Source organism: Anomaloglossus baeobatrachus, chromosome 1, assembly GCF_048569485.1.
Source record: "Anomaloglossus baeobatrachus isolate aAnoBae1 chromosome 1, aAnoBae1.hap1, whole genome shotgun sequence".
In the NCBI taxonomy this organism is placed as follows: domain Eukaryota; kingdom Metazoa; phylum Chordata; class Amphibia; order Anura; family Aromobatidae; genus Anomaloglossus; species Anomaloglossus baeobatrachus.
The window spans coordinates 337,204,365-337,232,311 of record NC_134353.1 but is presented as its reverse complement, the minus strand read 5'-3'; the positions used below and the strand labels follow the sequence as shown (position 1 = coordinate 337,232,311).

General features: G+C 42.2%; 1 protein-coding gene across 1 annotated transcript; it reads right to left on the bottom strand.

Annotated features, from left to right (window-relative positions):
- Positions 1-46: 46 nt before the first annotated feature.
- Positions 47-25,956, bottom strand: LOC142292377 (purpurin-like). The gene is made up of 6 exons (XM_075337709.1): positions 25,905-25,956; positions 18,792-18,909; positions 7,604-7,740; positions 7,098-7,210; positions 4,298-4,510; positions 47-302 (listed from the first exon to the last, which is right to left on the bottom strand). The coding sequence occupies exons 2-6, from the start codon at positions 18,906-18,908 to the stop codon at positions 292-294; spliced, it is 591 nt and encodes a 196-aa protein (XP_075193824.1). The 5' UTR covers position 18,909; positions 25,905-25,956; the 3' UTR covers positions 47-291.
- Positions 25,957-27,947: the final 1,991 nt, after the last annotated feature.

Genomic DNA, 27,947 nt, shown 5'->3' with positions numbered 1-27,947 from the left:
AGTTGACACAATAAATTTACAAAAATTATAGATTTATTTTTATACCGCACAGTGAATGATCTACAGATTACCAAAGTGAGCTGATATGTTAAAACTTATGAAAAACGTTAATTGGAACTTTGTTGCATTAGTTACATGACACACAATTAGTCAATTACTACAAATGTAACATTTAAAATATGTAGTTGCACCAAGAAATAAAAAAAAAGTTGTGCATTTATTAAAGCTGTGTTCACTCAGGATGAGTAGATTCCATACTCAAGTAGAAAATTATTCTTCGAGAATTTCATTTCAGCAAGCTCCTGCAGAGAAAAAAATGAGAAATTATTTCGTTTTATTGGGGAAATTTTGATTGCATGCTACCAATTATTTTTGAAAATGGAATAAACCTAGGTAAATGATCAGATTATATATACATTTCTAGGTGTATTATGCCTTTTATGTTTTTTTCATAAGGATATGTGTGATAAATTCAGGTGAGGTACCCAACCTTCACATGCTGTCTAGCCACGTGACCTCTGTAGTCAGCAAGTGATTTGTAAATAGAGTGCACAAAGTTTATGTAAATAGAGTGCACAAAGTTTATGTAAATAGAGTGCACAAGGTTTATGTAAATAGAGTGCACAAGGTTTATGTAAATAGAGTGCACAAAAGTTTATGTAAATAGAGTGCACAAGGTTTATGTAAATAGAGTGCACAAGCTTTATGTAAATAGAGTGCACAAAGTTTATGTAAATAGAGTGCACAAGGTTTATGTAAATAGAGTGCACAAAGTTTATGTAAATAGAGTGCACAAGGTTTATGTAAATAGAGTGCACAAAAGTTTATGTAAATAGAGTGCACAAAAGTTTATGTAAATAGAGTGCACATCAGCAACTGCCAGGAGGCACAGGGACCAGTAGGGAACTGTAAAACATCCGAACCATGTGGATTGGTGACATGAGTCTGACATTTTGTTTACTTTTATAACATTCTAAACTGTTTTTAGATTATTTTAGGACTTAACACCCCCTTTAAAGGGAACCAATCACCAGGATTTTCGTATATAAGCTAAATCCAGTGCTATACTGGCACTATCAGGCTGAGTCTATACATACCTGTAGTGGTCAGCTTGGATGTTTAGGTTTTGAAATGCAAAAAAGTAAACTTTATAAAATGAGCTGCTTCTTGAGTGACAGTTGCACTGGAGCAGATAATTTATTCATAGTTATCCCCTCCCCCTGTTAGAATTAGCATAAGTATTATACAAACGACTCACTTTGTCTGTGGAAGGACCTGTGTGAGGTCATACCCATGTGACCTGGTATCCAGCTTTGGTGGCTGAGGCCCCGCCCCTTCTGGTCACATGGGTATGACCTCACCACAGGTTTTTCCACAGACAAAGTGAATAGTTTGTATCATGCTTATGCTAATTCTAACACTAACCACTAAACAGCCAACTCCAAATAGAGTGCTGAAAGTAAACCTTTTCTGGTTCTAAGGCATCATTGCGAGTATACAATATCTTTTCCAGTGCTGCAGATTGGCTGGTAAAATGAAAAGTATTGGGGATGACCAAATTGTGATATACGGTAATATGAAGTAATATGGTGCCAAAAGATGGGAAATAATAAGGCGGATGGTGTGCACCCCTAGTATAAGAAATACAAAGAAGTAATTATACTTTTTGATATGTACAAGAGGATACCATTTTTGGTACTGTTCTATGTGATTAGTGTGAGGTCAATATCTTATTCTCCATTTAACTATGAAGGTGATTGATGTAGGTTTAGGTGGGAGCATCAAAGACAATTAAGAGACTTAAGGCCACTTTACACGCTACGACATCTCTAAAGCGATGTCATTGGGGTCACGGAATTTGTGACGCACATCCGGCTGCGTTAGCGATGTCGTTGCGTGTCACACCTATTAGCGATTTTGAATTGTCACAAAAATGTTCAAAATCGCTAATCTGTGACATGCCCCCCTATTCCCAATTACCGTTGCTGCTGCAGGTATGATGTTGTTCGTCGTTCCTGTGGCAGCACACATCGCTATGTGTGACACCGCAGGAACGAGGATCCTCACCTTACCTGTGTCCCACCTGCAATGAAGGAAGAAGGTAGGCGGGATGTTACGTCCCGCTCATCTCCGCCCCTCCGCTTCTATTGGCCGGCTGCTTAGTGATGTCGCGGTGACGCCGAACGCACCTCCCCCTTGGAGGGATTGTTCGGCAGTCACAGCGACGTCGCAGAACAGGTATGTGCGTGTGACCCTGCCATAGTGATAATGTTCGCTATGGCAGCGATCACCACATATCGTTAAAACGACGGGGGCGGGAGCTATCGCACACGACATCGCGAGCAATTGCAAGCGATGTCGCAGCGTGTAAAGCGGCCTTAAGACTATTTTCCAAATATAGGGTCTTTTCTTTCTCAAAAACTATGCTGGACATGGCAAAGAAGTGCTGGAGCTGGAATGGAGAATTATTTATACACAGTGGTTATTGCCAATAAAGGGTAGATGGGGCTGATTCATGAAAGCATTTACTTTAAGAAACTGGTGTAAAACACTTTGAAAAGTTGCCAATTTTTGTGCCACTGGAAGTCATGCCAAAATATTGCAACTTTTGGCATTTTCACGCCAGTTTGAAGCATTTCCTCCAAAGTGAGTTGAATTGAGGAGAAACCAGGATGGGGTGTGGCTACACCCAAGCATAAAATTTACTAAAAGGGATGCCAAGTGAAAGGAGTAGCATTTCTGGAGAGAAACTCAATGGTTCATGCCAAACAAAATATGAGGTGTGCACTTCTCAAAGCACCACTCCAGCATTTTGTTTTGTTTTTGTTTTTATTGCACCAATGGAATGTTTTAAATGTAAGTCCCTTGACCCCTGTATTATACTCGCCTGTCACTGTCTTCATCTTCTATCGATGCTGCTCCGGTCGGTCTCTGGCGATTTGTGACCTACCAGCAGCTCAAGTGCTTCATGGAGCTTGACGGAGGTCAGAAATTAATTTAACTCTATCAGAGCCTCGTTCTTACTCTCTTAGACATGCATTGTGACCTAACTTCTGACTTTCTGCCAGTCAGAAGTTACAGTCATAAGATGGAAGATGAGTATATGACAGGGGGCTTACATTTAAAGCGCTATTCAAACCTTAAAAAAAATGCTGGAGTGGTGCTTTAATAGTTAAGGTGCATTGTACTACATTGAGATTGGCATGCACAACGACAGTCTTGATGAATTTCTCCTAAGAGTCTGGAAGTGTAATTATCATGGTCTTGATTTCCCTTTATTTTTCAATACATAAAAAAGGTGTTTCCTCCTGGATTTAATATAAGGTAAGGAGTATATAAGGAGTAGCAGAAAGGCTAAGAAACGTGAAGATGACCATAAAGTTTGGAGGTGTTCGGCCTCCAGTCAAGACCGGACAGATAAAAAACCCTTGATAATACCTTTGTTCCAAGACACTCACAGTTTGAACACTTCATCACTACTCTCTTAGGCCTCCTTCACACATTCGTGTCTCCGGTATGTGTGACGTCCTTTTTCACACGTACCGGAGACACGGGCACAAGTAGACCCATTGAAATCAATGGATTTGCGCACACGTGCGTCTTTTACCAAGGACCGTGTGTCTGTGAGAAGCATACATGTATCCGTGTGCTCCACATGTAGACATTTCCATTTTTCTACGGCAGAACGGGTGTCACATAGAGCGCACGGATGTGCTCTGTGTGACACGTACTGGAGAAAACACACGTGTCTGTGAAATAAAATGAATTTCTATACTCACCTTCTCCAGCGCTGCTGTCACTTGCTTCCGACCCTGCTTATTATGCTCATCGTATATTCACTGCACAGAGGACCGGAAGTAGCAGCAGCAGGGAGTCGGCAGGACTGGAGACCTTAGATCAGCACCACTAGGGACAGGTGAACAGAATGTTCTTGTTCTCCGTGTTTTATCACGGATAGCACACGGAGAACACGTGTTCATTTCTACTAAATATATTGATACATATTCAGAATGTGCCAAGTGTAAAGTCTGCTATTAGCATCTCACTGCTTCGCAATCTAGACACTTGATAACTGTTCTGCTTTTTTAGTTGTTTTAATGCCAAATTACACCCAAAAATTGTGAACCATTGTACAGTTCAGTTTAGAATTTAAGGCTCGGTTTGCCTGAGAATACTTAGAGGATATTTATAGCTTAGATTAGCAATTGGATTGTAAAATACACTTTATTCTAAAATATTTTGGAACCAAATTCAAAATGCAATAGCTTCTAAACTAAATATGAAAGCTGCTACATACCAGATTGGAGAACTGGTTGAAATTGTCCAGCCATGCAGATTTCTTCTTGTTTCTGGCGCACAAGCCTTGTAATAGCTGGTGAAAATCCACGTGGATTGCGTGAGAAGATAATGGCATAGCCATCATTACATGTGCCATCTTCTTTTAGCGTACGGCAAGCATAAGTAATAGCATAGTTCTCATAGTCTGTGTCAATCACCCAGTAGTTGTCACCTGGAAAATACAAAAATCATTCAATATACAATATATATGAAAAATAAGAAATGTTTTTACCTTTATATTCTAGTAAAATGTACCTAGAACAGTTTTTCTTAACTTTTTCAAGCCAAGTTGTCACTAATAACAAGATGTTCCAACCAAGCATTCCCAAGAAATACCGTATTTTACGTTTTATTAGACTCACCGGATTATAAGACTCACCCCAAATTTGGAGAAAAAAAGTAGAAAAAATTATGGAGTCCGTTTTATAATCCGGCGGTGTTTTATCTGGGAGAGGGGACAGCAGCAGAGTCAGGGTCACAGAGTACTGCAATGCTACCAGTGGTACAGAGGGGGCCCAGATACTCACTGCGGACGCTCCTCTGTGTGTGGCTGGTGATGCGACACTGCTCTGCACTGCGCGGGAGGCGGTGAATCACCGGCCATTCTGAAGATGTCAGTAGTTGGCAGTGAGGGCTTCAAATAATGGCTGCTGGAGTCGGCGCTTGCGCAAATGAGAGCTTGAGCTGAGAGCTCCATCTGCGCACATGTTGACTCTAGGTGCCAATATTTGAAGCCCTGACCACCGACATCTTCAGAATGACCGCCCACCGCACAGAACAGCTCCGCGTAGAGCCGCCCCGCACAGAGCAGCCCCGCACAGAACAGAACCACGTCACCAACCCTGCACAGAGCAGAGCTGCGCCGCCCCATGCACAGAACAGCGCCGCACAGACCAGCAAGGGTAGCACACAGCATAGTATTACCCCTGCCTACTTTGACCCCTCTTCACCACCCCTTTTTAAACTACATTCAGATTTCAAGACGCACCTCTCATTTTTCTCCCAAATTATTGGGAGGAAAAGTGCGTCTTACAATCCGAAAAAATACGGTAAAGCAGGTATAAATGTTAACAAAACAAGGCTTTGCTCACGCTGCTTTTAGAGGTTCCCTTTGGAGCATTACTTCATAGCTCCTTCAGCTATGACAGGAAGGATAGCTCATCAGAACCTCTAAAAATGACAGATCCCAGAACAAACCCGCTAAACATGACAGGCCCCTTAAAAAACGATAGACCACAAAACAAGGCCCCTACAAATCGCAGGAAAATATGCTCCTTCTAGACACTTCCAGCAGCACTTATCTCATGATAAAATAAGGTGTCAGGAATATTGAAATTCATCATATCTAAGCCATTGTTCTTTAAAAGTCAAGATGTCAGATAACAGTTGTACATAACATTTTTTACTATCTATCCACAATTATTGATTTTCAGAATGTCACCGTTACAGCATAAAAGTACCTGCAAATAAATGTCATGATTTTCCCAAGTTTTTTATACTGATTTTGTGGATAAGAAAATAGTTTAAAATGATTTTTAGGGAATTTGTTAAAATGTACCCAAGAGCAGAGTATAAGGGAAATATTAAAAAAAACCTATACTGATCTCTTCAGTATCCTACTGCTCCATTGCTACCATCCCAATAGTCCCCATTGGTCTCAACTTATTTCCTGCAGCAACCGGATGGCGCATACAATTATCATAATCGCTATAGCCAATCACTGGTCTCAGTAGTCACTTGCAATACATATAGTCATCACCATTACTGCCAGAGATTGGCTGCAGCAGCCCGTAAATAATGTATAGCATGTGATCACTGCTGTGATATAAGTAAACAGTAAGGCCTTGTGCGCACTGGACAGAATTTCCCGCAGATTTCCTGTGGATTTGCTGCATGTTTCGCTGCAGAAAATGTTCAAAACATCTCTGCAGTGATTCACCAGCAAATCCTATGGGAAAAAAAAAGCTGTGCGCAATAGGCGGATTTTGACAGCTGCATGTTTTGCTGCGGTATTCCCGCAGCAAAAACAATTGCATGTCAATTCTTTTCCGCAGGTAGCTGCGGGACGGCTACTGGAGGAATCTCCAGTAATACCAGTCCTGGCCGCGGTTACATGCACTGAACTCCGCAGCTGTCACTTGAGCTCCGGAGTGCAGCGTAGACTAAACTGCGAGCGCCGGGTGATTGATTCCCCGGCAATTGCAGTTTAGTTCAGACTGGGCTGATCTCCGGAGCTCAGGTGACAGCTGTAGAGAGGCCGGGCTGCACTCCGGAACTGTCACCTGAGCTCTGGAGATCAGCCTGGTCTGTACTAAATGGCAATCGCCGGGGAATCAATCACTCGGCGCTCGCAGTTTAGTCTAGGATGCCCTCCGGAGCTCAGGTGGGAGCTCCGGAGTTCAGTGCAGGTAACCGCGGCCAGTCCTGGTATTACTGGTGATTCCTCTAGTAGCCAGTCTGACGCTGGCTGCGGCATTTCTGCACCAAATCCGCAACAAAATGCAACAAGCCGCATGCGTATTTGGATGCGGATTTCGGTGCGGTATTTTCCCGCAGGTGCAGAAATCTTATTGAGCCTCTGGAAATTTTTTAAGAAAATTCCTCTTTCTAGGGCGCACAGGGCCTAACTGTCAGGGACCACCTGAGTTGTGGCCATTTAGAGGTGGTGGATTTAAGAGATTAGTTTAGGGTTTTTTTTATATTATTTAACAAAATGATATGGAAACAAACTTAGCTTAGCAGAGTAGATCTCTACTTACCTCCACTTGATAGATAGCTAGCCAGTCCCTGGTAGGTCATATACATTTTAGCTGGTATGGTTACATCTGGTACGGAGTATTGAGCGGCCATGTCTGCACAGATCAACCAGAACCTGAAAATGTAATTATTATGGTCAGCTTATGATTTTAGATTATCAATAAATTTGTCTCAAGATGTTACTCTAGAGATGGAAGAATTGATTTGCAAGACTCTGGTCCATCAGCCAGGTCAGAAATCTGCGACCACTGGACGGTACGCCTCCTTACTTCCTGACATTCACAGCTCTACATTTGATTAGCTGGCCTGGCTGATCAAAAGAAGAGCGGGTAATGACAGTTGGTAAGAAAATTTGCAGGGCCCCCAGCTTGCAGCCACAGATTAGTTACTTGGCCTGATGGACCGCAGTCCTGCAAATTGATTTTCCCATCTCTAGTTATTTTTCTTATTAATTTCTTATAAAAATATAAATGAAAAATATGGGCTGAGATTGATGAGTGTTACATACCCAAAAAGTTTAACTCTGCCTTTTGATGATGCAGTCATTGTGCCATCTTCATCTACTGTGTAATCAGCAGAAATGTTATCCTGAAGAAAGAGGCCTTCTGGGTCCTTTTTTCCAACAGCATACCATTTTCCCCCATACTAAATGCAAAACCAAAAATTATTAGCATTGCAGTACATTCTATGCTACCAGTACATTTTATTGCTTTTTTTGATTCTTTTTAGTAGCCTTTTTGATATCATATTTTATGCATTTAGACACTTCAGTTGCATTACACCAATTTCCCTTCCTTTACACTTTAGAATTTTGTGAGGAGTATTTTTTTGGAATGGGAAAACCATCGTTTACAATATGCTTTTTGGCAACTAATTCAAACTTCAAATGAGCTTTTAGACTTTAATGGTTTTTAGTCCCAAGTAATACCTGAGGAAGCCAAAGAACTGGCAAAACATATCGAGAGGGAACTGGTGCTTGACTGAATATCTATATATATAATTGCCTTATTCTGTCTGTCTGTCTGTCATGCTCCAAAATTGTGTCCTTACGGTGACACAAAGCTGATTGGCCGCTGGGCTCGCCATTGCCCCGCCCCCCCACACGGATTGGCCTCTCGCCCCGGCTCTCTGCAGGCCCCGCCCCCCTCACGCAATGCACGCTCGCTCTGGCCCAACTGACACGGAGCTCCGACTCCCAGGTGAGTACACACACACACATCAGATCACACTCACTCTCACACACACCTCACACATCCACACACTCACAACATCCTGGGATATCGCTTGCTTCTACACTGGGATCTTGACGGAGGCCGTGAACGCTGGTAACCATTATACACATCGGGTAACTAAGGTCCCTTGGTTACCCGATGTGTATCATAGTTACCAGTGTACACCGGCTCCGTCACGATCCCAACAGCGCCAGACATAACCTTGCGATGCTGGGATCTTGACGGAGGCCGTGAACGCTGGTAACCATTATACACATCGGGTAACTAAGGTCCCTTGGTTACCCGATGTGTATCATAGTTACCAGTGTACACCGGCTCACACTCACTCTCACACACACCTCACACATACATCACATCGCATCCACACACTCACAGCATCCGGCGATATCGCTTGCTTCTCGGCCTCGATACTGTGCTGTTGTGACCTTCCAGGACCTGCCGGAGGATCACATGGCCAGAAGCATGTGGTATCTCCGGATGTTGTGAGTATGAGCGCGTATGTGCAATATCGTCAATGTGTGTGTGCGTGAGTGTATGCGATCGGGTGTGTGTGAGTGTATGCGATCGGGTGTGTGTGAGTGTATGCGATCGGGTGTGTGTGAGTGTGTGTGAGTGTATGCGATCGGATCTGTGAGTGTCGGCAGAGGAGCATGGCGTGCTGGAGGAGGCTGGGAGGAGAGAGGCTGATCCTGGGGAAGGCTGGGATGGGGAGGCTGAGAGAAGAGAGGCTGATGCTGGGGGAGGCTGAGGCTGGGGTAGGCTTGGAGGAGAGAGGCTGATGCTGGGGACCGAAAAGGCATCAGCTGGGGACAGAAAAGGCTGATGCTGGGAGGAGAGAGGCTGATGCTGGGATGAGAGAGGCTGATGCTGGGATGAGAGAGGCTGATGCTGGGATGAGAGAGGCTGATGCTGGGGACAGAGAGGCGGATGCTGGGGACAGAGAGGCGGATGCTGGGATGAGAGAGGCTGATGCTGGGGACAGAGAGGCTGATGCTGGGGACAGAGAGGCTGATGCTGGGATGAGAGAGGCTGATGCTGGGATGAGAGAGGCTGATGCTGGGATGAGAGAGGCTGATGCTGGGATGATAGAGGCTGATGCTGGGATGAGAGAGGCTGATGCTGGGGACAGAGAGGCGGATGCTTGGGACAGAGAGGCTGATGCTGGGATGAGAGAGGCTGATGCTGGGATGAGAGAGGCTGATGCTGGGATGAGAGAGGCTGATGCTGGGAGGAGAGAGGCTGATGCTGGGGGAGGCTGAGGCTGGGGTAGGCTGGGATGAGAGAGGCTGATGCTGGGAGGAGAGAGGCTGATGCTGGGATGAGAGAGGCTGATACTAGGGACAGAGAGGCTGATGCTGGAGACAGAGAGGCTGATGCTGGGATGAGAGAGGCTGATGCTGGGATGAGAGAGGCTGATGCTGGGGACAGAGAGGCTGATGCTGGGGACAGAGAGGCTGATGCTGGGGACAAGAGAGGCTGATGCTGGGGACAGAAAGGCTGATGCTGGGGACAGAGAGGCTGATGCTGCGGGGAGAGAGGCTGATGCTGGGAGGAGAGAGGCTGATGCTGCGGGCAGAGAGGCTGATGCTGCGGGTAGAGAGGCTGATGCTGGTGCAGCATGGGGGATGGAGCACGATGGGGGGTGCGCAGCATGGGGGATGGAGCACGTTTGGGAGTGCGCAGCATGGCGGATGGAGCACGTTTGGGAGTGCGCAGCATGGCGGATGGAGCACGTTTGGGAGTGCGCAGCATGGCGGATGGAGCACGTTTGGGAGTGCGCAGCATGGCGGATGGAGCACGTTTGGGAGTGCGCAGCATGGCGGATGGAGCACGTTTGGGAGTGCGCAGCATGGGGGATGCAGCACGATGGGGAGTGCGGAGTATGGCGGATGGAGCACGTTTGGGAGTGCACAGCATGGCGGATGGACCACGTTTGGGAGTGCGCAGCATGGCGGATGGAGCACGTTTGGGAGTGCGCAGCATGGGAGATGGAGCACGATGGGGGGTGCGCAGCATAGAGGATGGAGCACGATGGGGAGTGCGCTGCATGGGGGATGGAGCACGATGGGGAGTGCGGAGTATGGCGGATGAAGCACGTTTGGGAATGCGCAGCATGGCGGATGGAGCACGTTTGGGAGTGCGCAGCATGGCGGATGGAGCACGTTTGGGAGTGCGCAGCATGGGAGATGGAGCACGATGGGGAGTGCGCAGCATGGGGGATGGAGCACGTTTGGGAGTGCGCTGCATGGGGGATGGAGCACGATGGGGAGTGCACAGCATGGCGGATGGAGCACGTTTAGGAGTGCGCAGCATGGCGGATGGAGCACGTTTGGGAGTGCGCAGGATGGGAGATGGAGCACGATGGGGGGTGCACAGCATAGGGGATGGAGCACGATGGGGAGTGCGCTGCATGGGGGATGGAGCACGATGGGAAGTGCACACCTCCCCCCAACACACACACACGCGCGTGCACTGCACAACACACCACACACACACACTGGGAACCACAAACAACTGCCCTACACAGACACCCACACACAGACAACGCTGCACACAAATATACGCACATACTGCACAACACACACATTGCACAAAACATACCTCCCCCCAAAACACACCACACACACACAAACCGCGCAACACACACACAACGCTACAGACACACAGCGCTCCACAAACAACGCAACACACATACAACACCGCTCTCACCCCCCATCACACCCAGACAACACCCAGAACATGTACAGCGCCTACACAAACACTTGGTAACTACACACAACAACATCTAATATATAAATATATATATATATATATATATATATATATATATATATATATATATATATATATATATATATATATATATAAACAAAAATCATACATTAACTACACAATATGTAAATTCTAGAATACCCGATGCGTAGAATCGGGCCACCTTCTAGTTAATAATAATTGCCTAGTTTGACTTCAGCTAAAGACAAATCAGACAATAGATAGTTCTCCTTTGTGAAGGATAATTAGAGCATTGATAGAGGAGAAATGGCTCTGCCTAATTGATGAAATTTATAACAAGCGAAAACAGTTACTTATTGAAGAAATAAGTATTGAATACAGCTGTGTATTGTTAAATGCACATTGTATCACACTGCACTATTTTATTTTCTTTAGCCATTTTTTAATGCAGCTACGATACAACACATACGTACACTGATACAACACTTAATGTCACTATAACAATTTTTTTCTGTTAGTGTAAATGACATGAATAAAGAATCGTTTCTTGTGCATGGTTATATTTCCTATTTTGTGGTGGTGTGTGAATTATAAAAATAACAAAAATCTGTCAAAAATTAATCCTTAAAATTATGTAGTTCAAGAAAAACCCTTTGAATGTAGTGAAACATTTAACTGAATGTTTTCTGACAATACTGTGCTGGTTACATTGTAGAAAGTGCAGATTTGTGCACAACCCTAGTTTAATAGGAAACTATACAGAAAATATAGTTTGAATAAATCAATAGTACTTGCAAATATTATAAACTTTGTAATATATGTTATCAGAGAATTTTTTCTCCACTTTCGAGCCTTATCTTCCTCTTCCCTGTCTCCTGAACTTATCAACTACTCTGAAAAAAACGTTTAAAATCTTTTGCTCAAGACAAAACAGATTGTTGTCATGATGGGGTGTCAGGTTAGGCTGCTTTCACACATCCCGTTTTTGCTGTCAGGCACAATCCGTTGAATACCGGATAAAAACGATCCAGCGCCGAATGCTTTTTTATCCTCCTTGTATTGTATTAGCGTAGGAGTGTCCCTGATGCCCTTGTGTTTCATCCGGCGTGCGCTGGATCCGGCGAAATTTCTGTGTCCGGTTGCCGGAAAGGACGCAAAAGGGAACGGTTTTTGTCACCGGCAAAAAAAAGCACCGCGCCGGATATGGCATCATGCAGCGTGTTGTAAAATGAAAGCCTATGGGGGCCGAATCCGTCGTAATGCGGCAAAAAATGCATTCCACCGACTAATCCGTTTTTTTTTAACTGAACATGCTCCGATGTGTAAATTCTTTTCTGGTTAGAAAATCTCTCTCTCTCTCTGTCTGTCGGTCTCTCTCTCTGTCTGTCGATCTCTCTCTCTCTCTCTCTGTCGATATCAGTCTCTCTCTGTCAGTCCGTCGGCTCCCTCTGTCGATGTCGGTCTCTCCCTCTCACCCCGTCTTTCATTCTCACCGATTACGGGCTTGGCGCTGCAGAGCTGTCACAAAACTCCCGCGGCTTCTTCTGCTTTGAAAATGCCAGCCGCTCATTATTCCATCTTGTATTCACAGCTTCCCCTGCCCACCGGCGCCTATGATTGGTTGAAGTCAGACATGCCCCCACGCTGAGTGACAGCTGTCTCACTGCAACCAATCACAGCCGCTGGTGGGCGTGTCTAAATCTTGCAGTAAAATAAATAAATAATTAAAAACAAAATGGCACGCAGTCCCCCAATTTTCATACCAGCCAAGATAAAGCCACAAAACTGAAAGCTGGTATTCTCAGGATGGGGAGCCCCACGTTATGATTAGCCCCCCAGCCTAAAAATATCAGCCAGCAGCCGCCCGGTATTGCCGCATCCATTAGATGCAACAGTCCCGGGACTCTACCGGGCTCATCCCGAATTGCCCTGGTGCGGTGGCAATCAGGGTAATAAGGAGTTAATGGCAGCCCCTAGCTGCCACTAAGTCCTAGATTAATCATGGCAGGTGAGACATGAGGCAGGAGACATCTTTCATGATTAATCTGTATTGAAAGTAAACAATCACCGAAAAATCCTTTATTTGAAATAAAAGACAAAAAAACACCCTCTTTTACCACTTTATTAATCCCCAAACACCCTGCAGGTCCGGCGTAATCCACACGAGGTCCCACGATGCTTTCAGCTCTGCTACATCGGAAGCTGACCGAAGCGACCGTAGAGCACCGCCACTCACTATGAGCTCCACAGAGCAACTGAAGTGAGTCGCGCTGTCAGCGATGACGTCACTCAGGTTACCCGCAGCCACAGCTGGATTTTCGGTACAAACTGCTACAATGGATCCGTTTTTTACCGGATTCATTCTATCAGTTTTACCACAATCTGCGCCGGATCCGTTGCATCAGGCACACACTGGATTGTGCCTGATGGCAAAAAACTGATGTGTGAAAGTAGCCTCACACAGCATGCTGTACTCTATAGAGAGGTGAGCAGATTGAGGAAATAGGCGGAGAGAGACGTGCTGAGCTTTAAAAGTTAAAGCACCACTCTAGCTGTTTTTTTTTTATTTCAACGCTGAACTGATACTTTAAATCTAAGTCCCCTGCCCGTCTTATACTCAGCTGCTGGCGTCTTCATCTGTTTCCAGTGACGCTTTGGTTGGTCTTCTGTGATTTGTGACCTGCTTGCATCTCCTGTATTTCATGAAGCGCGCCAGAGGTCACAACGTAAAATAATATAAGTCTATGAGATCCTTGTTCTGTTCTTGTTGTGGCTCTCATAGACTTGCATTGAGACCTTGTGACGTGACTTCCAAACAATGAGTTGCTCCAGTGAGCAGCGCCAAAAAAAGATGAAGCTGTTGAAAGATGAGTATATGACAGGGTGAGGGGACTTTAAATTGAAGCCCCAATCCTGCGCTGAAAAGAAAAATGCAGGACTTGTGCTTTCACCTCATCTTATAACTGGATTAACATCTACACAGCTCAGAACTGCTGTGTCATTTTCCCAATGCTGCTGTTGATTCTAAGGCGGACTTTGCACGTTGCGACATCACAAGCCGATTCTGCGATGTCGCACGCGATAGTCCCCGCCCCCGTCGCAGGTACGATATCTTGTGATAGCTGGCGTAGCAAAAATTATCGCTATGCCAGCTTCACATGCACTCACCTGCCCTGCAACCGTCGCTCTGGCCGGCGACCCGCCTCCTTCCTAAGGGGGCGGGTCGTGCGGCGTCATAGCGACGTCACACGGCAGGCGGCCAATAGCGGCGGAGGGGCAGAGATGAGCAGGATGTAAACATTCCGCCCACCTCCTTCCTTCCGCATAGCCGCCGGCGGCAGGTAAGGTGAAGTTCCTCGCTCCTGCAGCATTATACACAGCGATGTGTGCAGCCACAGGAGCGAGGAACTACATCGTACCTGTCGCTGCAGCATAATTATGAAAAAGTCGGAGCCTGCAACGATGATACGATAACGACGCTTTTGCACTCATTAATCGTATCATCTAGCATTTACACACTACGATCTTGAAAGTGATGCCGGAAGTGCGTCACTTTCGATTTGACCTCACCGTCATCGCATGTGCGATGTTGCAATATGCAAAGCCGCCCTAACTTTGTTAACTAAAGACACAAGGGAAAAACTAGGGAGAAAGCTGCACATGACACATAATGACCAGAAAGTGTTATTCCTCAGGTATCCCGACACGACAGTTTACTCTGAAAAGTTGAGGCTACAGCTGCATACATGGTCATGTGTACAATACATATTTGTATGCTCTGTCCAGATAAAAAAGACCAATGTGACTTCAAGTTGAAAGATCCAGTGTGGTTCCAAAAACAGAAAAAGTCCAAACTGAATGGCGCCCCAGCCGGCAGAGCTCATTCACTGATATTGCTCTGGTGATTCCACCGGTGTCCTCGATAAGCAGCGCTGCATTACTTCTCGATCTTGCCACAGGGAGCTGAATAGACCAATTTCCAGTCACATTGGACTTTTTTATCTGGACTTATCTGTTTTATTATTTGTTACTATTTCAGCTAGGTGGTCAATAACCTTAATTTCCTCACCGCCAGCCGATTTTTCCGTTTTGTTTTCTTTTTTTTGTTTTTTTTTTGCCCCCTTAAATTCCGAGAGCCATACGTTTTTTATTTTTCACTCAATCTTGCCATATAAGGGCTTGTTTTTTATCAGACGAGTTGTACGTTTAAATTAAATCATAGGTTTTACCATATAGTGTACTGGAAAATGGCAAAAACATTCCAAGTGCGGACAAATTGCAAAAAAAGTGCCATTTCATGATTGTTTTTGGGATATTTTATTCACCGTGTTCATTGTATGGTAAAACTGATGTGTCCATATGATGCCTCAGCTTGATATGAGTTTTTAGACACCATAGATGTATAGGTTTAATTTTATCTAAGCGGTTAAAAAAATGTGAAGTTTGTCCAAAAAAGTAGTGCACTTTTTGCGCCATTTTCCACGACCTGTAGCATTTTAATTTTTAGGGATCTATGGCTCAGTGATGGCTTATTGTTTGCGTCTCAAGTTGACATTTTTAATAGTACCATTTTTGTGCAGATGCTACTTTTTGATCACCTGTTAATGCATTTTGTGCAAAATTTGCGGCGATCAAAAAAAAATGTAGTTTTAGCTTTTGTATTTTTTGCCGCTACGCCGTTTACCAATCAGATTAATTGATCTTATATTTCAATAGATCAGGCATTTCTGAACTCGGCGATACCAAATGTGTGTATATTTTTTAACCCTTTAATTGAATGGGGTGAAATTAGGGTGATTTGAACTTTTAGGTTTTTGGGGGGGTTTTTACATTTTTTAAAACTTTTTTTTTTTTTTACTTTTTTTATAATACGAGTCCCCCCTAGGGGGCTATAAGGATTAGCAGTCTGATCACTCATTGATTTCTCTTGATCAGAGCTGCACAGCTCAGAACTGTAGAAATGCTCGTCTTCTGTAACAGCGGCCGCTCTGCCGAGTGTTACAGGAAGTGAATCACGCTAGCTACAGGAGTCATCACATCGACTCCACGTGATTACGTCACGTGACTTCCAATGGTGGGTATTTAAATCGCGCTGTCACATTAACAGCATGATTTAAGGGGATAACAAGGGGATTCACTTGTGCCTGCAAGGCACAGATGTCTGCTGTACAAATCAGCTGACATGTGGGGATCACCACCGGCTGCCCGCAGCAGCCACAGGTGATTACCCCATTGATGGCTTAGGATGAACTAGTAAGGCCCTCGATTGTTAAAAGGTTAATAGCTCAAATAACCCTTTTTTTTAATATGTTGTTTAGTTAATGAACCATACATGAAAATCACATAACATACGGATGATAAAAATGAACACATGGACTGATGACACCAGTAACATTTTTTGATGTATATGTTTAAACACGAACATATGAAACAGGCCTAACACCATTCCACTTTAGCAGTTAGAACTTTTAAGGCATACATTGTCTTAGGAGATAACGCTCTATTGTTAGACTGGAAAGGGTAAGTTTACTAAGGTTTTGGATATTAGGTGTGGATTATACAAACTCTGATGGGACATCAACCTCTCTTGCACTTTGTGCATTTATCTCTCTATTGTCAGAGAAGCGCAAAATATCTTTACACTGTGTGCGAAATTATTAGGCAATTTGTATTTTTAATGATTAATTTTTTTTATTGAACAACTACCGTGCTGTTGGTCAATCCAAAAGGTTAATAAACCTGAATATTTAAGAAAGTAGAAGTGAGGTTTTATCTTTCTTACGAGAATATCTATGTGAATAGAATTATTGAGCAACTAAATGAAAACGTAATTTTTCTTAATTGTTTATTTTCATCTGTAAAACTAAAAATAATAACCAAACAACTCAACATTTACAAAAATACATTTCTGACATTTAAAAAATATCAGTCCCCACTGTAATCGCCATTCTATTCTATAAGTCATAAGCCTTCCATCCATGAAGTTTGTCAGTTTCTTAAACTGTTGATGATCAATTCTTTTCGCAGCATCAACCACAGCCACCCAAACACTGTTTTCCTCCACTATAAATCAACCATTTTACAAAGGGCCCACAAGTTCTCAATAGGGTTTAGGTCAAGTGAGGCAGGGGCTATGTTATTAATCTTTCATGTTTAAGGTCTCTCATTGGCAGCTAAGCAAAGGAGTATTTTGAGGCATGCAATTGAATATTGTCCTGCATATAAATTATAGTTTTCTTGAAAGATGCAGGTGTTTTCTTTTAGTAATACTTGAAGAAAGGGTCTTGCAAAAACTGGCAGTAGATTTGGGAGTTGATTTTGAGTCCATCTTCAACTTGTAAAGGAACAACTAGCTCATCTTTAATAATACCAGCCCAAAGCAGTACCCCATTTTGATCTTACTGGTGTCTTAGTCGAAGTGGAGGTCTGTGCTCACTACTGATCCATCTACAGCATGGGTCCCCAATTCCAGTCCTCAAGGGCCGCCAACAGTGCATGTTTTCAGGATTTCCTTAGTATTGCGCATGTGATAATTTAATCACCTGCACAGTTGATGATTCCAACACCCATGCAATGCTAAGGAAATCCTGAAAACATGAACTGTTGGCGGCCCTCGAGGACTGGAGTTGGGGAACCCTGATCTACAGGCTCAACCATTTGCTCCGTCAAGAGTCACTCTCATCAGTCGAAAAAACCTTTGAAAAATCTGTCTTCAGATATTTTTTGGATCAGTCTTGATGTTTCTTACATGTTTTGTTCAGTAATGATTGGGTTTCAGCCTACCTTGGCCATGTCGTTGAGCACTGAAAATCTTATACTTCTGGTCACTGAAGGCAGACTGCAGTTATGCAAAATTACTAAACTGGAGGATTATGGGTTCCTGTTTTTTTCACGTTTGATTCTTCTCAAATTTCTGGCAGTTATTTTATGTGTCAACATATTTTTGCAATTCGTTGACTATTTGCAACAAAACTTTTCATGGTTCTGTGATCACGCTCCATCTCTTAGCAATTTCAAGAGTGCTGCAGCCCTCTGTAAGACTTTTAACAATTCCTGATTTTCCAAAGTCAGAAAAATCTCTTTTTTGGCCTTGCCTAATATTTCTGCCCACCTTGATAAGGGGTATTGATATCCTTAGGCCTCACCCTCCCTCATTACACGAACACACATCACCTGATCTACTTCATCCAATAAGCCTTCAAGTTATACAGCTTGGACTTGGAAATTCTGCATAAAAATGATGATATGATCAAAATACTCACTTACCTAATCATTTTGCACAGTGTAATGTAAGTCTCATGACATCCTTCTGCTCTGATAGTGTTTTGGTGAGTGAACAATGTTAAGGTGCTCAGGTTTACATCATTAAAAATGGGTAGCAGAAGCCACCCAGTTGTTATTTTTCCATTCACAAGATAAGAATGAGAAAGTGGCTAAAGAACAAAAAAATTGGGAGACGACAAGCTTTAAAGAGAAGCTATCAGTTTTACATTTTTAGAAAAATTACTTGTCCCCTTGAATTCTCCTAAAAACTTAAAATATAGACACTACTATATAGTGAACCATATTGGGGAAGTGATCCATGTCATGCCCACGTATCAAGCGAGCCAGCAGAAGTGACTAAATATCATAACAAATACCGTGCAAGGCATGAAAGAATGTTTTTGGTGCAAAGTCGAATTCTGGTGCATTAACACAGTAAATCTGCCCTAATTTATCATCTATTCTTACTTTTTTAATGTCAAAATCCGTTTTCACTTTCAGAGAATCTACCACACAAGATTGGGCCTTGCATTGTTCTATGATGGTGAGAAGAGCAGCAATCAAGACGTACTTAAAGTGCTTCATCCTGAAAGAGATCAATGTTTATCATTCATTAACAATTAGTTATATAGGATGAATTGCAAGACTTACTAGACATGACATTCATCACAATTAGTGGTGCAAGGGTTACAGTCACCCTTGGGCCCTGCTTTAGTAAGAAGTACAAAGTTATATCAATGGCACATAAAAACTATCTTGCATTGGGAGTCTGGCGTTTTAAATTACAGCTGTAGCTAAAATAGAAATACGTTATTCGAGCTTCTTATATGTCTTGTAAATATATACTGTCTCATTACGGTGAATTCACATTCTGGAGATATTGTTGCAGAAAGTTCTACAGCTGTCCTATTCATCTGAAAGCATCCCATTTACATGAATGGAGCTGATTTGAAGGCACAGCAATTTCTGCAACAAAATTTGCAGCGTGTGAATTTATCCTAATGAGGCATAAAATAACTACAAGGCATATGAGAAAGATTATACTTGAATAATTAAAGTAATACGTATGAAGAGGACAACACCCAACAAGAAGGAGAGATAAAATCACAAAGCCTAGATTTTAGTTCAGTGTTCTTTAGTGGTTTCTTCTCTACATGCTCCAGTCACTACAAGCTGCAGCATCTTTTTTAGGGTCTCAATACATTGACGCCATCAAATTCACTTGCCAATTTAATTTGATTCCTCAGAGAAGACAGATTTAACAATATACAGTACTGTGCAAAAGTTGTAGACAGATGTGAAAAAAATGCAACAAGTATCACTGCTAGGTACACTTACACATAGTTTTTGATGGAACTGCAGGAAGGTTGTTCCAAAAGTCTTGGAGAACTAACCACATATTTTCTGTGGATGTAGGCCTATACAAAGCTTTGTCTATTCATGTAATATACAGAAAGACTCAATGATGTTGCGATCAGGACTTTGTGAGAGTCAGATAATCATTTCCAGAACTCCTTGTTTTTGCTTAAAATAGTACTTATACATTGACTGTATGACTGATGTCTATATGCTGCTGCAGATTTAATTGAGAGACAATTAATGCCTTCCTAATGGTACTGCGTGATGGATAGGTATCTGTCAATATTTCTTGTCATTGACAACTCAGAGAAAGGGGCAACATTGAAGACCACAGACACCGTGGTCATCCAAGGAAGTAGTCCAGACGATGAAAGACACATCATGCCTACTTCCCTTCAAATTTGTAAGACATTCAGCATTGCCATCAGCTCAGAACTGGCAGCAATCAGTGAGACCTAGTTACACTCATGTTCTGTTCATAGAAGTTGGTCCAGAAATGGTTTTCATGGAAGAATTGTGGTCAAAAATCATAACTACAACATTGAAACAATGCCAAGTGACTCACATCAACATGTATGAAAATATTGGTATTCTGATGCAGAAAAATATCAGCAGGGCCTCAGGACTCTTCCATCAAAATGTAAAATATTTGCTTGTAACAAGTCAGTTTGTTCGCTGAAGGATTGAGGAGCGGTACATTAATGAGTGTTTGCAGGCATCAGTAAAGCAAGGTGGAAGTTCCGTGCAAATTTGTGGCTGCATTCCAGCAAATGGGTTGGGGATTGGTCAGGATTAATTATGTCCTCAATGCTGAGAAACACATGCAGATAATTATCGATCATACAATACCATCATGAAGATGTGTGATTAACTCCAAATTCATTCTGCAGCAGGACAACGACTCCAAACATACCACCAATGTCATTAAAAACTATCTTCAACGTAAAAAAGAACATTGGTTCCTGGAAATGATGATATGGCCCTCAGAAATCCTGATTTCAACATCGAGTGTGATTACATGAAAAGACAGAAGGATTTGTGCAAGCCCGCGTCCACAGATCTGTGCTTATTTGTCCAGGATGTTTGGAACAATCTCCCTGCCGAGTTCCTTCAAAGACTATGTACAAGTGTACCTAGAATTATTTTGATACGGTTTGAAAACAAACACAATTTTCCTTTGTTCATTCACTTTCCATTCTGTTAGTCGATACAAATATACTATTAACACATATTTTTAAAACATTCTACTCTACAGAATTCTTTCCATAAGTACAGTGCCTTGAAAACGTATTCATACTCCATGAACGTTTCCTCATTTTTTCATGTTACATCCACAAACTTAAGTATATGTTGTTGGGATTTTATGTGATATACCAACATTAAGTAGCAAGTATTTGTAAAGTGTTAAGGAAATGATGCATGGTTTTCTAAATATTTAAAATAAAATATAAATCTGTGACGTTCATGTGTATTCAGCCCACTGAGTCAATACTTTGTAGGACCACCTTTCTCTGCAATTACTGCTGCAAGTCTTTGGGGTTTATCTATACCAGCTTTGCACATCTAGAGACTGGAATTATTTGGCCATTCTTTACAAAATAACTCTAGCTCAGTGAGATTGGATGGAGCGTGTCTGTGAACAGCAATTTTCAAGTCTTTCACAGATTCTCAATGTGATTTAGGTCTGGATTTTGACTGGGCTATTCAAACGCATAAATATGCATTGAAGTGAACCATTTCATTGTAGCACCAGAGGTATGTTTAGGTTCATTGTCCTATTAAAAGGTGAACCTTTGCCTCAGTGTCAAGTCTCTTGTGGCCTCCAACAGGATTTCCTCCAGGATTGCCCTGTATTTAGCCCCATCCATCTTCCCATCAACTCTGACCATCTTCCCTGTCCCTGCTGAAGAAAAGCATCCCCACAGCATGAGGCTGCCACCACATGTTTGAGGTTGGGTATGGTGTTTTCAGGGTGATGTGCAGTGTTAGTTTTCTGTCGCACATAGATTTTTGCATTTAGCCCAAAAAGTTCAGCTTTGGTCTCATCTGACCAGAGCACCTTCTTGCATATGCTAATTGGTTTCCCTACATGTCTTTTCACAAACTGCAAATGGGACTTTTTTTACGTTGCTTTCAAAAATGTCTTCCTTCTTGCCACTCTTCCATAAAGTCCAGAATTGTGGAATATAACTAATAGTTGACTAATAGTTGTCTGCAGACAGATACTCCCACTTGAGATGTGGATCTCTGCAGCTCCTCCAGAGTGACCATGGGCCTCTTGAATGCTTTTCTGATTAGTGATCTCCTTGCTTGAGTTGTCAATTTATGCAGGCGGCAATGTCTTGGTTGGTTTATAGTTGTAGGATTCTCCTTACATTTTTGGATGATGGATTGAACAATTAGTGGATTGGATTGGACATGGATTGAACAATGGATTGAACATTGGATTGGACAATGGATTGAACATCTCCATGAGATGTCCAGAGATTGGGCTATTTTTTTATGAACTAACCCTGCTTTACACTTCTCCATTACTTTATCCCTGACCTATCTGCTGTGTCCCTTGTTTCCATGATGCTGTTTGATACGTTATCTCACACAAACCTCTGAGTCCTTCACAGAACAGCTGTAGTTATATGGAGAATAAATTACACACAGGTGGACTCAGCTTACAAATTGTGACTTCTGGGGGCAATTGGTTAGTCAGGATTTTATTTAGATGTATCAGACCAAAGTGGGATGAATACAAATGCATGTCACAATTTTCAGGTTTATAATTTTTAAATATTTAGAAAACCATGTATTATTTCCTCTACACTTCACAAATACTTTCTACTTTTTGTTGGCATAGTACATAAGACCACAGCAAAATACTTTAAAATTTATGGATGTAATGTGCTGAAATGTTGAAAAGTTTACTGGGTATGAGTACTTTTTAAGGCACTGTATATGTGTTGATATAGTCACATAATGTATAAATCAAGAATATTTGCAGATTTAATCTTTTTTCCTAATGAAAAGTATCAGTGAAGTGATGTATCTTATTATAAAGTATTTCCCCTTTCCTATTTTTTAAGACTCTACTTCTATCCCCTCTGTGTATTGCAGTGCTCAAATCTGCCTTCTCTGAGAAAAACAAATTATACCTGATGTCTTTGAAAGTCTATAGAAAAGGGAAGGGAGTTTAAGGGAGTCAAAAGTTTAGATACTTAAAAAGAAGCTGCTTTAGCGTCTAATTACATATACTTCATGGAATTGGAGAGATACATTGTGCCATGGTGTAACTACAATAGGTGCAGGAGTTGCAATCGCACTTGGGCCCTAGAGCCCTAGCGGGTCCAAATAGTCCCTTTAGCTTATATGAAAAGACTAGTGATGAGCAAGCACTATCATGCTCAGGGGCTCGGTACACATAATGAATAGTTGGATACTTGGATGGGCACGACTCAAGTATCCGAGTATAATGGAAATCAATGAGGAACTCCAGTATTTTTTCTGGAAGATTTCTTGGAAAAATGCTCGAGTTCCCTATTGACTTCCATTTTACTCAGTACACGAGTTTAGCCCGTCTGAGCATCTTACTGCTCATTACGAGTACCGAGCCCCTGAGCGCGATAGTGCTCCCTCATCACTAGAATAGACTATTGCTATTAAAGGCTTGCAATAATTAGGGGACACATTAAAGTTTTTGTATTGAGGTCCATCACCTTCAAGTTTCACCACTAGTTAAAAGCTAGGCTCATGCTGGTTCAAGAAAACATCAGATCCTTGCTGGTTAAAACATTAAGTGTTGTGCATTTATAGAAACTATGGCATCTATGGTGGTTGATGGAGAGATGGAGCAGCCATATGCACTGTACAATGTTACTAATACAAACTCAACATGCAAATATAAGCCCTCACAGAGCTATGTTGAGAGAAAAATATATCCATCAGGGCTTTCAGACTATGTCTACACAAAATTGAGTTATTTTTCTATTAAAGGGTTATTAATGTCTTCATAGATGTATATTGTTGGATAGTGCTTGTAAAAACAATCAGTTTTGCATTTAACACCTATTAATTTTTCAATTTCGCACATTCTTGAGATATTAACACTTTTCTTTTCTTTACAGTTTATTGCCTAGTAGAGCGATCACCGCTGTCCAGTTTGTAAGTACTGCGGTGAAGATGGACTGGATTAGACAGAAATAGTACACTCCAGCCATCCTGTGGTAACAAGCTCAGTAGTAAACAGATTGGAGGTGGTCGGTGTCCAAGGCAATAAAATTCCTTGCATTTACAAACACTATCCATTTTTGAGAATAGGAATACCCCTTAAAATTACATCATGTTTAAAATTTTCTTTTTAGAAAAATGGAATTTTGACATGTGATAAATAAAAAGGCAAAATTTGCTCTTGGGTTTGTGGCCAGGTCCTTTTTGGCCCATTTTGGGTTTTAGGACAAAGCAAATTTAGGCATGTTGCAGAAGTAATACATGTAAAATTATATAACATATCATATTTGGTATATCTGTATTTTAACCACTTTTAGATTAATGCTAATGTTTTTTTTTTTACTGGACAGTAAATGTAAAAAATATCCTATAAAATAAATTAAAAAAAGCTGATAAATTACGGTATATGTATTCCAAAATTGTACCCAACAACAAAGAAAACAAGCCTCCGCACAGCTAATGTATGGCAGTGCAAAAAAAGAAAAATGAAGTTAAGGCTCATGAAATCATACAATAAAGGAATAAAAAAAAATTGCTTAGTCAGTAGCTCAACAGATTGTGCTTTTCAACCCCTTAATACTTTATGACATGTACGGCCGTCATAAGCACTTGTCAAATAATACATCATAGCTGCTTGATAATGAATATCATGTTGATCGCACAGGTATTGTCGATGTACCATGATAAAAAGTCATATGTAGCCCAAAATTGGACAAATAAAAAATACAGCTTGTTATATTAAAAGCAATCCGTCATACAGCTGAATCAGCAGAAAAATAGCGTCTCAGAACATGATGACTAATAAAAAATGTCTTTCCTTAAAGAGATTCTGCCATATTGAAAGTCATCGTGATATAGAGGTAATATCGGGATAATGCTGGGCTTTCTAGACAAGTGGACAGTCCATATCGGGGTTGGGCAGCCTTTATTGTATAAATGTTCATACAGAGACAGCTGTCAGTCACCTATAAGACCACCCACTTGACTAAAAGCCCAGAATAGGCAAAATTAAACGAATAAAAAAACAGCTGAAATATTTTCTTGTGAAATATAAGTGAATTATAAGAAAAGTGTTGGGTATCATCACACATGTATTTTACCTGCATACATATTAATTATCCAGCACAGCGAATGCTGTGTATAAATTGTGAAAAACAATGACCGTATTACCACTTTGTTCATCCCACTTCACAAAAATTGAAAGAAAGGAGACCTGAGTGGTATCTACCCAAAATTCATACTAGGCAAAATCACACCTTATTCCACTAATAACAACATTCGAGTCTCACAATAGGGAAAAAAAAGTAAAATAAAAATTATATATCAATTTATAATGATTTATTTTTGTGTAAACATAATCAAACTTGATTGAAACGGTGCACATTTGGTATAGACCCGCAGAATAAATAAACATGGCAATTATACTGGATGGTGAATGATATTTGAATAAGTATCCATAGTTACGGGGCTTTCTTAATTCATCCCGCCTTCCAAAAAGTATATGGAAAAGTTATTAAAAAACCCCAAAACTATCTGTACTATAAAATGGTACCATTTGTTTTGCAACAATAAGCTGTCATACAACAATATTTGCTGTAAATTCTAAAAACAATGAAGAAAATGTGTTTTTAAGGCTAAGGAGGCCTGGTCGTTCACAGGTTAAAAGTAAACAAACAATGGGCTTATATTGTTACAGAGACAGTGCCTTAAATAGCAGAGTGCCTTATAGTATAGCAATACGTTACTTGTATATATTGTTATATAGAGGCTTATGGACCACGAGAACCTTTTATCCAATGTCAGCCATGAACATGGTTTCTCTGGTGCCTAATGGAAATTCTGCTCCCAGCTGATGTATGGAAATTTACACTGAAATATTAGCTAGTATGACAAAGAAACACAATGTATGCAAACAGTAAAGTAATAGCTGGTAAGAGAAAGTTGTGAAGATGACCAATCAATGCACAGAAATAATGCTGCCTTCAGTGTGAAGAGCGAACGTACCTGGTTCTCTATGAAATTAACTGAAGACTTCACAGATTCAGATGAACGTCACTTTCTGTCCGTTTCAGTATTTCTGCTTTAAATAATAAGCCCCCGGTCTACCTAAGTATTTATTTTGGTCCATGGGGCGCAGTAAGAAGCTTAACATTCGTTAATCCATTACATAAAATCAATGTGTAATCCTTTTCTCAGATGTACGTCTGCCTAATTGTGAGAGAACACACACGAGTTGGATGAGAAGAGAGTGTCTTAGGAAATTCCGCACGTGTCATCCCTACATGCGGACTGTCATAAGTAGAGTTGAGCGCGGTTCGTGGTTCGTGGTTCTCCAGTTCTAGGCTCGAGTGATTTTTGGGCTGTTCGAGATCGAACTAGAACTCGAGCTTTTTGCTAAAAGCTCGATAGTTCTAGATACGTTCGAGAACGGTTCTAGCAGCAAAAAGCAGGGCTTTTTACAGCTACAGTGAGCAGGAGCCATCGCTGGCAGCCTGCCACAAGCTGGTAACCAAGATAAACATCGGGTATCCAAGCAAAGCGCTTTGGTTAGTAACCCGATGTTTATCTTAGTTACGTGCAGGAAGCCCACACTTTCCCGCTCAGCTCGCTCCACCCCCTCCTGCCCGCGGCATGTACACATACATACACATACACAAACACACACACACACACACATCCACCCCCCCCCCCCCCCGCCCGCTTGCCCGCTCGCTCGCTCGCTCGGCTTACCTGCGGTGATGAAGTCCCGCCATCCCGACCTCAGCGCTGTCACTGTCCTCCATGGCCGCCGCTTGTCACATCACCTATCGCTTCCGACCCGAGACTGACACTGGCGGTGACGTCACGGACCTCTCGCGATACTTGATGTGAAGGCGCCGGTCATTGACCTCAGTGACAGGGGCTGTCAGTGTGCTGGAGATCAGCGCAGGTAATGTACCTCACTGACAGCAGCACTTGTCACCCCCCTGCAGTGACCTGGGCTGACCCATTGATGTTAGCTCAGGTCACTGCACTGCTCTCCCAGCCAATGGGGAACATCCTGCTCTTCATTGACTGGGACAGTGTGCATCGTCATGGCAACCCCTTGGATTACACCAGACCTGGATTTGTTTTTCAATCTAATAAATTGGTTAAAGAGGGAATGTTTTGGGGAGTGTTTTTTCAAATAAAAATGTGTTTGTCGTGTATTTTTTTTTTATTACTGACTGGGTTGGTGATGTCGGGTATCTGATAGACGCCTGACCTCACCAACCCCAGGGCTTGATGCCAGGTGACATTACACATCGGGTATTAACCCAAAATATTACCCCGTTTGCCACCGCACCAGGGCGCGGGATGAGCTGGGGCGAAGCACCAGGATTGGCGCATCTAATGGATGCGCCACTTCTGGGGCGGCTGCGGCCTGCTATTTTTAGGCTGGGGAGATTCCAATAACCATGGACCTCCCTAGTCTGAGAATATCAGGCCCCAGCTGTCTGCTTTACCTTGGCTGGTGATCCAATTTTGGGGGACCCCTACGTGTTTTTTTTTTTAATTATTTATTTAATTTAAAATAACAGCGTGGGGTGCCCTCAGTTTTGGATTACCAGCCAAGGTGAGGTTGCCAGCTGTGGTCTGCAGGCTGCAGCCGTCTGCTTTACCCTAGCTGGCTACAAAACTAGGGGGAACCCTATGTCATTTTTTTTTCATTTTTTTGGCTAAATACAAAGCTAAGCACCCCTTAGTGCCACATGAAAGGTACCAAAGGGTGTTCCACTTTTTCTACATTTTTTTCTCCACTTTCTCTCCACTTTTTCTCCACTTTTTCTCCATTTTTTTCTCCACTTATTCTCCACTTTTTCTCCTCTTATTCTCCACTTTTTCTCCACTTTTTCTCCACTTTTTCTCCTCTTATTCTCCACTTTTTCTCCACTTTTTCTCCACTTTTTCTCCATTTTTTTTCTCCACTTTCTCCACTTTTTCTCCACTTTTTTCTCCACTTTTTCTCCTCTTATGCTCCACTTTTTCTCCTCTTAATCTCCACTTTTTCTCCACTTTTTCTCCACT